The sequence below is a fragment of the Nicotiana attenuata genome, unplaced genomic scaffold (genome assembly GCF_001879085.1).
Source record: "Nicotiana attenuata strain UT unplaced genomic scaffold, NIATTr2, whole genome shotgun sequence".
NCBI lineage: Eukaryota > Viridiplantae > Streptophyta > Magnoliopsida > Solanales > Solanaceae > Nicotiana > Nicotiana attenuata.
In genome coordinates, this window is record NW_017671715.1 from 1 (window position 1) to 14,549 (window position 14,549).

Here is a 14,549-nt window from a genome sequence, read left to right on the forward strand (position 1 = left end):
ACACACACACATATATATATATATATATATATAGTAGTGTTATACAAGTTATAAAAGTTAGAGTTAAACACTTACTGATAGAGACACCTTTGACCGGCAAGGCCCAAGAAAATCAATTGGTCGAACTAGAAAAGAATATCCACTTGGGATTACTATTTGTGGTCGTAATGGTGAAGAACATGCGATTTTCCAGACATCTTGAAAAGACTGAAAATATGTAAGAAGTACTATTTAACTGAAGCTACACTTAAGTAATAGTAGTAGTATTTGTGTACACCTTAATTTATCGATGTTTACAAAAAGCAGAGTGTATGAATGCGAAGATATGTGCGATGTATTTATTTAGGTTAGTGTAAATATCAGGTGCGTGTAAGTTTTTACTCTTACCTTAGTGTCATCGGTTACGCCATCTCCTTTGGCTCCAAACTCATTAACGTAAATAAGGGTTCTTGATCTGCCTGTTATGTTGTTCAATGTATGATGAATTACGGGATGGAAACCATTCACATTTGCGAAAAGCAAGAAGGAATAGATAGTAGTATATAATAGCGATGCCAAAGTAGAAACAGAAGTGGAGTAATAAGAAGCGAAGGAAGAAGATCTCAGCTCCCCCATATTCTTTTAATTAAACTGTTAGAAATGACGAGGGCTTTTATAATAATAACATATACTCGAAAGCCAAATGATTTATGCTACTCCCTCCGTTCTAGTTTACGTGAACTTATTTACTTTTTGATTTGTTTTAAAAAGAATAACTCATTTCTAAAATTTAGAAACAATTTAGATTAAACTCACAATTCTATCTTAAATGAGAAGCCGTTATAACCATACAAATACTCTGATCCCTTTTTGACTTGTTTAGGACCACAAATTCCAAAAGTTTTCATTTTTTCTTAAACTCCATGCCCAATCAAACATGTTCACATAGATTGGAACGGAGGGAGCAGTTGTTTCCTCCCGGACAGTGGCGGAGCCAGAATTTTCGTTAAGGGGTGTCAGAATATATAAAAGTAAACAAACCGAAAAATTAAGGGGAGTCAATTATAATATATATACATATAATTTATTTTTTTTACCTATCTACGCAGTGTATTTTTTCCGCAAAAGGGTGTAATTTGACACTCCTTCCTATAAGGTGGCTCCGCCACTGCTCCGGGTACCATGAAAGGGAAGGTTCCAAGAAAGTCATTAAAACAGACTTGGGGAATTTCCTAAACTGGCAATATTAAACTTACACAAATCAGTCAAATCCCATCACTGCTATTCTGTTTCATCTTTCACGTACGGGAGAAAACAAGCACTAGTAGTAGTATTCGAAAATTTTTATTTTGTGTCTCACATAACTGAATTTTTGTCTCACAACTGTGTGTCGCAGAATTTTGTGGAACCAGATATGTAAGATATGCGTTCACAAATATATGAAATAAAAAGAGGCATCACATAACTAATGTAAGTTGTATGAGGCACAAAATAAAATCAATCGTAGTATTATGTTTGCTTACAACCTCAGCATATTTTCTGAAGTCATTGATGTTAACTTTGGGTACGGCCCTTCAGGCAGGATATTTTGTGAATCGGACTATTTTTTTCTTCTTCTTGTTAACTTGACCGAATTTTAGAGTGAAAGTAGGAAATACTTAATACAACATTTTTTACTTAGAAAATAAGAAATATACTTTAATTCTGAAATGTCGGCATTAATGAATATGCTTGGTAAATATTAAATTTAGTATATTCTAAACATGTTTTTGTATAGGCAAAAATCTGCCTTAAGGGAATTTAGTGCAAAGCGGCATTAAGGAAAAAGGTTCGGTCGAGGTCGACCAGGAAGCAGTGGGATTCGTGGCTGGGTTGTCAACAACGGTCGAGGTCGAGTACTAAGGGCAGAACAGTAACGGCTAGTTTTTGTGATAAGATATTAAAGAGAATATTCCGTTGAATATTCTTTGCACTTGTAATATTAGGGTTTGTTAGGGACATGTCTCGTATAAATAGAAAGAGAAAAGATAGTGTAGGGCATGTAACATTGACTTGATAAGAACACTTTTCAGAAGAAGAACCTTTCTCTCTAGCAAAGATACAAACTTTATCTTTTGTAATATTCTTACAGACATTAACCTATATCTCACCATCAGATCTGAGAATAGTTCTAAGATTCGAGGATTTGTCTGTCATTCACTCCTCATTCATTTTGGGTGAATCGTTCCCTCTATTTACATTAATGTCATTTATTGCTATTTATTGCTTGATATCCTTCCATTACTACTCACATCTTTTGGAATATTAAATGTGCATTATCTTTAGTTTCCCACCGACTTTATCTTACATTATCCATATTGTCATGTTCTAAATCTAAAAATATTATCATTAATTAGATTTAATTCCGCTCATTATATAAAATAAAATATTTTAACTGAATGTTTATATTTTTGGTCAAACAGTTTTGACGTTCACTTTTAGATCAACTTATGATAAAATACTAATGTTATTTGAATTTCTAAGTTATAATATGTCACGTAGTGCTTACCAATAACTAGAAATGCTAAGATTTATTTTGTATAACTCAATGTTATCAAATACAAAACGAGACAAATTAAAGAGGTATATATTTGTCACAGTGTAAAGATCTCATCTACATGGCTTCGAGAAATTTTCGTTGTTTGACCTATTTTGGGGCACGGTTTAGTAAAAAACTCTCTTTTTATTTTTCGTGCAACTTATATGAACCTTTTAGAGCACCGTAACAACAAATTTTCGCGTCGAGAAAAATAAATAATCAAGACCGAAAAATTGCGTAATAAATATAGTATTTGATTTCAATAAATGAAAGTATTACAATCTCTATGGTATTCCTCTGATTCTTCAAGAATGTAAAGTATCTTAATGAGCTTGACTTTAATTTGATTCAAGGGCTTGTAAAGCTTGATCTCGAATCTCCTCCTTGGATTTGAATTTGGGTTTGATCACGAACAAGTAATTTGATCTTGAACGCCTTGGTATTTGATTTGGCTTCGTTCTTGATCTTGAACTTGAACTTGAACTTGTAGCTTGAGTGCTTGAGTGCTTGAACTTGTAACTTGTAGAGAAATCTGCGGTGTTTGATCCACGAGCTCTCTGCTTGCTTTTTGTTATCACTTCTGGTGTCCTTTGGCTTTATGAAGACCTCTATTTATAGTTGTAGGGAGTGGTGTGGCTCTGCGATTTGATTGGTCCGTTTGAACTGACCAATACCATCCAGACACTTGGCATGATTTAATTGGCTCATTTATTTGGCTTGGATTGCCACATCACTTGACGCATGACATGATTTTATTGGCTCATTTATTTGGCTTGGATTGCTACATCACTTGACATATGGCATGATTTCATTGGCTCATTTATTTTGGCTTGGATAGACATGTGGCATGAGCCTAGGCTTTAAGATGGGCTAATAGCCATTTGGACCTTGGGCTAATGAAGTGGACTATTCATTTAATCTGTAGTCCAATTAAATGGATTAGCCCAACACATATAATAAATTTAAATAACTAGCCCAATTTACTAGCCACGATATTTGTTTGTACTAATGTTTTTACGGAATCTTCATCTACGGATAGATTTTGGGAGTTTCCAAGTTACAATTGAACTGTAACTCTCCTCTATTTTATCCACTTTCTCATTAACTTAGACTGTTTAACAGATGTAGTATTGGAGTAGGAGTCAACCACTGTCAGCTCATTCTATAAATAGGGTACAATATCATTGTTAGACGTATTAATCTGAACTCCGAAAAAGTCTTGACTCGTAACAGCTTGGCCGGAGAAGTACCATTCTTTGAGGTAAAATGCTCTTTTTTTTTTTTTTTTTAGCAACATTCAAAAATTGCTTTTGTCACGAGCCGAATTTCCCACCCTCGGGAGTCGTGATAGTGCCTACTAATGTGAGCTAGGCAAGCTAATTATTGAACAGTTTACCTTTATCCATTTTTATACCTTTTTAGCATTTATAAGCAATAATGTGAAAAACAGCAAAAATTTCGTTAAGAGGAAGAAATGTAGTAAAATATCTTAAATATAAATTTAATACAACTGTTTAAGCCTTAATCACCCAGAACTGGTGTCACAGTACCACAGACGATCTAAGAGTGCTAGATACAAAGTCTGAAAATAAAAGATACATTGTTTCTGAATCAAAGAAATGAAACAGGAAATAAAGGATAGAGGAGATGCCAGGTCCTGCAGACGCCTGCAGGTCTACCTTGGATCTCTGCGTGGACTGAAGGTAGCCACCCAAGTGCTATGGTCCAAGAGTTGCTCCAGGATCTGTACATAGTGCAGAGTGTAGCATCAGCACAACCGACCCCATGTGCTGGTAAGTGCCTAGCCTAACCCCGGCGAAGTAGTGACGAGGCTAGGACCAGACTACCAAATAAACCTGTGTAGTTATATAATATACAACAGAAAATAAAACAGAAATAAACAAGTAAAGATGGGAGGGGGATACATGCTGCGGGGGTATATCAATATCAACAGTAAATCAAGAGTAACAACATAGGGACAACTTAGTATTAACAGCAAAACAATAAGAAACTTGTATCCAATCTATAAACACTTTGTATCAACAATTATTGCGGCGTGCAACCCGATCCCAATATATAACAACACTATTGTGGCGTACAACCCGATCCATATCATTTATCACTGTTGCGGCGTGCAACCCGATCCATATATAATATTGTTGCGGCGTGCAACCCGATCCAAATATAATATTGCTGCGGCGTGCAACCCGATCCAAATATATCATTGTTGCGGCGTGCAACCCGATCCACATATAATATTGTTGCAGCGTGCAACCCAATCCAAATATAATATTGTTGCGGCGTGCAACCCGATCCACATATACAATCAACAACAATCATTACGAGGGTTCCGGCAAGGGATCAATAAAGAACTACACTATCCCGGCAAGGGAATCGACAATATAAGTAACTACGTCCCGGCAAGGGAAAAACAACTATAACCAAACTTGTTCCAACATCTAAGTACCTCAGCTAACACCAATACTCGGTCATAAGTAATTTCCACGAGAATAATCATAATCCTTGCTCAATACAGAGAATCATCAACTTAAGCATCCGTAGTATTATTTAAGAACACAATAAATTTCAATTCAAGACTCACGATCATGTTCGATACCAACGTATAAGTACTCGTCACTGATATTAGGCTATATAGATGATATTTACACCTTAATGTTACCATGCTTTATTGTTGTTTTATAGGCGAATTGATAACAAAATGCTCTAAATGGTGTTCTTTTGCTTCGCAGGGAATAATCTAAGTGAGGAAGCACTACAGAGTGTTTTGGTCAATAATGCGAAGAAAACGCCCAATCAAGAAGTACCCGAGCATGAAGAAGAAAAAAACTGGACTGAGTGAAATCCACCGCGACCGCGGTGGAACCGCGACAGATCAAATACTCGAGGCAGAATGTTCAGCGTTCACCGCGGTCGAGCCGCGACCGCGGTGAACTGTTCACGTGCCAGAAATTTGGGGACCAAAGTGTAACTCGGGGAAAACTTGTTCCAAACCCTTATAAACTTTAGAAGCTCGCCCAAGACATGTTTAAACTTATTTTTAGACTACTTGGGAGGCAAGAACAAGTGGGAGAAGAGCAACTAAACATTAGAGTTCTTCTATCTTCTCTTGATTATTGCAATTATCCATTATGAATAATTTAGTAGTTTTATCTTGTTTTGTTATGAGTAGCTAATTTCTTAGTCTAGGGTTTTGATGGAACCTATTGAAGGATGAACTTCTTGCTATGTTAATATAGTTTGCCCAGTTTAATCTCTATTTGTCTACGTTCTTGTTGTAGTTAATTGATAGGATTCTCAATTAGCTGTGCCTATTTAGTGTGCATAACTCGGGAGAGAGTGCAGATTTAGGTAATTGTTGAACAACACCACTCCCGAAGTATATGAGGGATCAATAACTGAGGGTTTAAAGGCGGGATTAGGGATAACGAAGCCTTGGGTGCAATCTAAAGTGAGCTGTAATAAACAAAGCCAGCTAACGTATCTCGGGAGAGTGCGCTAGTAAATTATCGTAATTACTCGGGAGAGATTTATGGTAATAAGAGTGCTCATGATTGATAGAGATGATTAGGCAATTCTATGTGAAACATAACCGGAAGGGATTCCATCAATAAGGGAAATCATAACCTTAGATCCTTCTCTTAATTGTTTACAACGTAATCATAGTTAATCTTGCTTGCTTACTTGCAGTCTGTCATAGTTAGTAAAAATATTCTCAGCTATTATTCAAACGTTTGGGAAGTTGATTCCGTAGAATTTCGTAAGTCTAAAAAGAGTAATTGATAGGTTAATTCTTTGTGGGTTCGACTCTGGGCTAAATACTCAGATTATATTTGCAACGTCCGCGTGTCCTTTTTATAAGGCATAGTTGGGCGTGATCAAATTTTGGTGCCGTTGCCGGGGAATTAACGGTGTTATCAATTACAATTGAAAGAAATACAAAAATTCTTAGTGTAGTCAGTTTTCTCTATACCCAATCTATACATTGAAATTTTAACGTTTGTTGACTTGGTTGTACAAGTGCATGCCTAGAAACTCAACGAGAACTGGTGAAGTAGTCGAAGCTTTATCTGATCCCGAGAAAGTTTTTAAGGCCTTGAGTCGGGCCAACCGGAAAAGCAAACAGCAACAAACAATTGAACAAATCGAACCGAACATGGGAGATCACGAAAAAAACCCACCTGCACCTATAGCGCCAATGGCACCTCTTGTGCCAGAGGCTGCTCTCTATGACTGGGCACAACCCACAACTGAAAATCTGGCCACAACGATTTTAGTCCCACAAATACAAGCTAAATCGTTCCAAATCACGAACAACATACTGCACCTGTTGCAGAACAAGGGACTATTTTCGGGGTCACAAATCGAAGATCCTCAACAGCACTTGAAGCATTTCCTGTCAATCTACAAAACTCACAGGCAGCCCAATGTAACTCAGGAAGCAATCAAGTTGTTGTTGTTTCCATTCTCAGTGACAGAGGCTGCTCAGACCTGGCTAAACTCCCTCCCCATTAATTCCATAATAACTTGGGAGGAGTTAGTGAAGCAATTTGTGAATAAGTTTCATCCACCCAACAAGACTGCTCAGCAAATTGATGAAATCTTGAGTTTCAAACAAAGACCAATGGAGACATTGCAGGAAACATGAGAAAGATTCAAGGGGATGCTGGTTATATGTCCACACCACGGTATTCCAGATCAGATGTTGGGGCAACAGTTCTACATGGGTTTGGCAGATGGCGTAAATGGTAATGTTGATGCTTCAGCTGGTAGAGCATTTTTGAGCAAAACATGGAGAGAAAGCCAAAGTCTGCTTGATAAGATGGCGTAGAATTCGGGATGGACAACTAGGAACGCACCTATCACTGCAGTGGTGCACTCAGTGCCTTTAGATCCATCCAACACTCTTACTGAAAACATGGCCACGTTAATGACACAGATGAGTATACTCACCATGAATGTGGAAGAGTCAGAGCAGAAACAGCAGGTACACATTGTAGATACTACCAATGGGGGCTTGTTCACATCTTGCATTAGTCAGCCAATTGGTAACCAGTGGAATGCGGAACATGATCATCGTCACTACCCCGAAGACATGAATTATGTGTCAAATTATGGAGGCCAGAGACAGGGTGGTCAAAATTGGGGTCAGCAGCAGCATCAGCCATACAGGCCAGTCCAGCCACAGTTCAATAATGGAAACATGGGAGGAATGAAACCTCCCAATAATATGGCACCTTACCAAAGGCCACAGGGATACAATAATCAGAATCAGCAGCAGGGGTATCACCCTCCTCAGCAACAGCATGGTGGACGGCAGGAAGATGGGTTTGCTAGACTCGTTGCAATGATGCAGCATGTTATTGGGTCTAATGCAAAAATTAGTGAAAGAGTAGACGCACATGATTCGGCTATCAAGAATATTGAAGTGCAGATGGGCCATATTTTGATGTCTCTAAACAATCATCCTCATGGGACATTACCTGCAGACACTCAAATAAATCCAAAAGATCAAGGCCCGAAGCAGCTGATGGCAGTGAGTCTACGAAATGGCAGAGACTTAGACGTGGAGCAAGAGAGGGCTCGAGAAAGAAGACAGGTTGAGACACTTATACCAGTGCCTATTGAGCTAGATGAGTCAACGAAACTGACAGAGGTGACAGTCCAGCCTGCCCAGGAAGAACAGAACATTCAGATTGAGGCTGAGAAAGAAGCTGAGACAGCCCAGGAACAGGTAGTTGAGGTGGAAGCTGATAAAGAGCAATCCCAAATCATTGGGAAGTAGATACCTCCCGCACCATTCCCTCAGAGGCTAGCCAAATACCAAAAAGAGGAGCAATACAAGAAATTCTTGGAGATGCTGAAACAAATCCAGGTAAATATTCCACTGATGGACGCTCTCTTATTGATGCCGTGGATGTAATTGTAGAAACTGACGATGAGATGCTGACTATTGAGGACCCTCTTGTTACATGTCTGATGAATTTAGATGAGGTGAATGAGAAGAACTGGCAGAATGGGTGTTGGCATTAGAGGGCAGAGGGTTCTGGGATAGAACTCTTGAATTTGAGCCCTGGCACTTAGAAAATAGAGAAACTCCTCCAGCCAAGCCATCCATTGAAGAACCACCAAAGCTGGAATTGAAGCCACTGCCCGCCCATCTCAGGTATGAGTTCCTTGGACCTGACTCCACATTACCTGTTATTATCTCATCTAGTTTGTTAGATGTGCAGGCACAACAACTCTTGCAGGTACTCAAGGAGTGTAAGACTGCCATTGGGTGGACCATGGCAGACATTAAGAGGATCAGCCCCGCCTACTGTATGCATAAAATTCTGCTGGAAGAGGGACACAAACCTTCTAGGGAACACCAAAGAAGGTTGAACCCCAACATGAAGGAAGTGGTGAAGAAAGAAGTGATAAAGTGGTTAGATGCGGGAATCATTTTCCCCATCTCTGACAGCAACTGGGTTAGCCCGGTGCAATGTGTGCCTAAGAAGGGTGGCATGACGGTGATAAAAACGATAACAATGAACTGATCTCAACAAGAATCGTCACGGGCTGGAGAATTTGCATGGACTACAGGAAGTGAATCTAGCCACCCGGAAAGAACACTTCCCACTTCCTTTCATTGATCAGATGCTAGACAGATTGGCAGAGAGGTCTCACTTCTGTTTTCTGGATGGGTACTCAGGGTACAATCAAATCTCTATTGCACCTGAGGACAGAGAGAAGACCTCCTTCACTTGCCCTTATGGCATTTATGCCTTTCGGAGGATGCCATTTGGCCAATGCAATGCACCCGCCACATTCCAAAGGTGCATGATGGCCTTATTCACTGACATGGTAGAGGACATAATGGAGGTATTCATGGATGACTTCTCAGTGGTGGGGAACTCATTCGATGAGTGCCTTATAATCTGACTCGTGTACTGAAACGGTGTATTAAGACTAACCTGGTTCTTAATTGAGAGAAGTGCCATTTCATGGTACAAGAGGGTATAGTCTTGGTGCACCGGGTGTCAAGTAAAGGAATTGAGGTGGATCGCGCTAAAGTTGACGTGATAGCAAAGCTGCCTCCTCCAACTTCAGTCAAGGCAATCAGGAGCATCCTCGGGCATGCCGGTTTTTATCGGAGATTCATAAGAGACTTTTCAAAAATTGCCAACCCTCTCTGTAAGTTGTTGGAAAAAGATCACCCCTTCTTGTTTTCTGATGATTGCAGGGTAGCATTTGAGGAGCTGAAAAAGAGGCTAGTCACAGCACCCATCATCGTTGTCCCCGACTGGGAGCAGCCATTTGAACTCATGTGTGATGCCAGTGACTACGCAGTGGGAGCAGTGCTGGGACAGCGGAAAGACAAACTAATGCATCCAATCTACTATGCCAGTAGAACGCTGAGTGGAGCCCAGCTGAACTACACTGTGACTGAGAAGGAGATGTTGGCTGTGGTGTTTACTTTTGATAAATTCAGATCATACCTGATCGACTCTAAGGTAATTGTATACACTGATCATGCAGCTCTCAAGTACTTGATTGAGAAAAAGGAGTCTAAACCGCGCCTGATTCGTTGGGTGCTGTTACTGCAAGAGTTCGACCTCAAAATTCGTGACTGTAAGGGCACAGAAAATCAAGTCGCTGATCATCTATCACGACTTGAGGGAGCTAAAAATTCAAATGAGGTTGAAGACATTCTGGAAACCTTTCCATACGAGCAACTGCTCGCCAATAGTCTTGAGGAAGTGCCATGGTATGCAGACTTTGCAAACTACCTGGCTTGCAATATAGTTCCCTATGATCATTTCTCTATACAAAAGAAAAAGTTTTATCGTGACTGCCACATGTATTATTGGGATGAACCTTATCTGTTTCGAATATGTGTTGACAATATGATCCGGAGGTGTGTCCCCGAGATAGAACAATCTTCTGTTTTGCAGGCATGTCATGCATCGACGTATGGAGGACATTTTGGAGGAGTTAGGACGGCCGCGAAAGTGCTAGAGGCCGGTTTCTTTTGGCCAACGGTGTTTAAAGATGCACACCAATGGGTGAAGGGCTGCAATGAATGTCAGCGAACCGGGAACATTTCCCGTCGCCATGAGATGCCCATGAACCCGATTCAAGAGGTGGAAGTGTTTGATGTCTGGGGGATTGACTTCATGGGACCCTTGGTCAGCTCCTTTGGCAATAAGTACATACTTGTCGCTGTAGATTATGTGTCCAAATGGGTAGAAGCTGCAGCATTTCCCACTAATGATGCAAGAGTGGTGGTGGGTTTTTTGAAGAAGAACATATTCACCCATTTTGGGACACCGAGAGCTATTATCAGTGACGGAGGCACCCACTTTTGCAATCGAGCCTTTGAGAAGTTGCTAGCGAAGTATGACGTCCGCCACAAGGTGGCAACCCCATATCACCCCCAGACCAGTGGACAGGTTGAAGTGTCCAACAGAGAGATAAAGAGTGTACTAACCAAGACTGTGAACGCCACAAGAACTGATTGGGCAAAAAAGCTAGATGATGCACTCTGGGCTTATAGAACTGCTTTTAAAACACCAATTGGTATGTCACCATATAAGTTGGTGTTTGGGAAGGCTTGCCACTTGCCAGTGGAACTTGAACACAAAGTTTGGTGGGCACTGAAATAGCTGAACCTAGACATTGAGGCTGCGGGCACAACGAGAATCACTGAATTGCATGAGCTCGACGAGTTCTGATATATGGCTTTTGAGAGCACAAGGTTGTACATGGAAAGAATGAAGAGATTGCACGAGCAGAACATTATTGAGCGACATTTCAACCCCGGGGACAAGGTATTGCCCTATAACTTAAGATTAAGGTTATTCCCGGGAAAGCTCAAGTCACGATGGTCTGGTCCATTTCGGGTGGTCGAAGTATTCCCTTCAGGGGCTATGGAAATTGCCTCGGAGAAAGACTCTCACACATTTAGAGTCAATGGGCAGAGATTGAAGCTATATGTAGGCATGAGTGAACCAAAAGAAGTGACAGAGATCCACCTGACGGAACCTTAGAGGTCCAGCGAACCGTAAATGCGCTTATCTGCGTCGTGCCGCGACGTTAAATCAGGCGCTGCATGGGAGGCAACCCAGGACTATTGTATTTCATTCGTGTATGTAACCATGACTAAAAAAAACTGGGCAAACCACCGCGACCGCGGTGGAACCGCGGCAAAATCGCGGTGAGAGGCGAAGATTCTGCCTCAGAACTGTGCAACCATCCGCGACCGCGGTAGGACCGCGGTGAAAGCTTAGTACAATGTCTTCGATATTCAACCCACCGCGACCGCGATGGGACCGCGGTAAGTCGTAAAATTGTGTCGCCCAGGTAAGTAATTCGATTTTTTTATATTTTGTTTTACCTTATTTTCAAGCACCCCCCTCCTTTATTTCCCCAAACTCCCGACCCTTCTCGCCTAATTCTCCATCTCTCTCTTTATCTCTCTAAACCCTAACTCCCAAAATCCCTCTCTTCTCCTTCTTCTTCTTCACTCATACTACTCCCCCATCTCTATTCCTCTCACCCCTTCTTCCATTAAGGTATGCAACTCACCTCCCCCTATCTTTTCTTTTTGTATTATGTGTAGTTATATGCTAGCCTAGTGTTTGTAATTGTGTAGTAATTTTTAGTAGATTTTTGTTAGTTTTCTTCTTGTTTGCTTTTGAAATTCGTTTTTAGACTTATTGGTGAAGGGGATGTGTGTATAATATGGTGGAAAGGTGTGTGTTTGTGGGTGTTGAATGAAGTGTTGTGGGGTGTGATGGTGTAGTAGAATATTTGATTTGGGGGAAGCTTTGATATATCCATATGGGCTACATGTATGAAGAAATTGTCTTGCCCACAAGGTGTTTGGGAAATTGCCCCAGTGGAGTTATAAGGGCTAATGTGACATGGTTGTGGTGAAGTCTGAGTACCCACCCATAGTCACACATTTTCACACAATCATTGATAGGCGTTTCTCTGTTTGACAGGTACCATGACTCCATCTAGGAAGAGACGCAACACCGGATCCTCCGCTAGTGGCCCGGGCAGCTCCTCAAGAGGCTGGGGGCAAGCTAGTGCGGCACAATTTGACCGCGCTAGGTTTGTCTCCAAACCGGCGGAGTACAGGTACAATGCAAAGGCAGCTAAGAAGTTGTTATATGAGGTGCATATTGATCGAGCAGCCTTAAAGGTGGAATTCCCGAATATGTTCAATGAGTTGAGGAGGTGTCAGCTGGACATCTTCTTTGAAGAACTGGAGGTGGCCAATGTTCAGGTGGTTAGGGAATTCTATGCTAATTTCCCTGAACATGAAAATGGAGTTGTCACTGTACGCAATACACGGGTAGATGCATCCATCGAGGCCATCCGCAGGGTGTACCGGTTGCCAATATTCAGGGGGAAATATGATACTTATCGTACTTATTGCCGAACAAGTGCCATGTGGGCAACTCTTCTTGTGACTATCTGTGTGCCAGATAGAGAATACATATGGATAAAGCACCGGATCACACTTAACTCCCAGTCTCTCAATTGGGAGGCTAAGTGTTGGCTCACCGCTATCAACATTCGGCTTTTGCCCTCCAGCAATACGACTGATGTCAATCTACCACGAGTGACTGCGATCTACTGTTTCATGGCCCACAGGGATTTTGATGTGGCCCAGCTTCTCCATGACGAGATGTTCATTAGATCACCTGAGTTACTCAAAGGCTTCTACTTCCCTTCTTTAGTCACCAAGTTGTGCCGTCTTGCTAGAGTCCCTGAGAACCTTAGAGTTGACGGGAAATTGCCATAGAAAGCCCCGTTCCTGGCAAGAAAAATCAGAATTGGGATAGAGCCGGTGGTGCATGTTGATGAATCGGGTGATGAATCTGAAGATAATGATGCTGAGGTAGCTGAGGTCCCACCACCGACGAGAGTTGATGAGGCAGGCCCATCACAACTCCGCCGAAGCACCCGCCTGACAGCCTTGGAGCAGGAGGTGGCTGGGTTACGTACCTTAGTAACTGATTTGGGTGCCCGCATTGACGTGGTGGCTGACCGACAGGTGAAGTCGGAGAAGAAATTCCTAGGCTGGCTGAGAGCTCTGGTCGTGCTTGCCATGTGAACCCAGACACAGTCTCCGATCAGGAGTGATCCTTCGGGGAAGTTCCTTTACCTCACTGTTCCTTCAATTTTTATGCCACGAGGACATGGCTATCTTTTAAGTGTGGGGTGGGGGATACTTCAATGTGTGTATGTACATGTAATTCTTGACTTTTGTGTTTTGACATGTAATTCTTGATTGTTTTGGGTCACGGTTCTTTTCCAAGGGTTTAGCTTGAACCGGGTGTAGGTAGTTTTTGTTTATTTTGTTTTGTTAGTTTTAGTTAGCATCGATGGGATAAGAGCTAAAATAGAAAGAGAATCCCTTGGCGTTAGTACACCTGAACACAATCGACACTAGAGTGTAACACCTAGTCTCAATGGTTGAATCTGACTAAAGTGCCTTAAAGTTGTATGTTTGTAGCTAACTTGAACACTCAAAAGAGAATGTCTTGATAAATCAATCCGGAGTGAGTCATGTGCCATGTGTGTGTGAGCTATACTGTATTCTATGCTTTACATTTGATGCCTTGAACTTGCCCTGTGTTTTTGCAAAGCGAAATAGTAGCTTCATTCAGTCTTAGAAGTGATATGAGCATTTCTTTGTTAAGCCAGATATATATATAACGTAAACCCACCTGAATGTAATACATCGTAGTTAACCCCGTTGAGCCTATAAGCCTATTTCTTGGGCAACCATATTGAGAACCTCACCCAATTGTTTGAATAGCCTTCTGTTTGAACCCTTTTACCTCCCATGAGCACTTGAATGGCTTTTACATATGCAAAAGTTAAAGTGTGGGGTGGTGGTTTGGTTTTGAGTGGAGCCAATGATATAGAGGAAAGGTGCAGTTTTGAAGAATAAAAGAAGAAGCACCACGAAAAA

The 14,549-nt window shown here is 41.2% G+C and overlaps 1 protein-coding gene across 1 annotated transcript; it reads right to left on the reverse strand.

The window, feature by feature from the left end:
• Positions 1-75: 75 nt before the first annotated feature.
• Positions 76-617, reverse strand: LOC109209824 (probable polygalacturonase At1g80170; the record flags this gene model as incomplete). The annotated part of the gene is given in 2 exon segments (XM_019373170.1): positions 76-207; positions 388-617. Coding segments are annotated over 2 exon segments (360 nt in total), but the record flags the coding sequence as incomplete, so codon positions are not given.
• Positions 618-14,549: the final 13,932 nt, after the last annotated feature.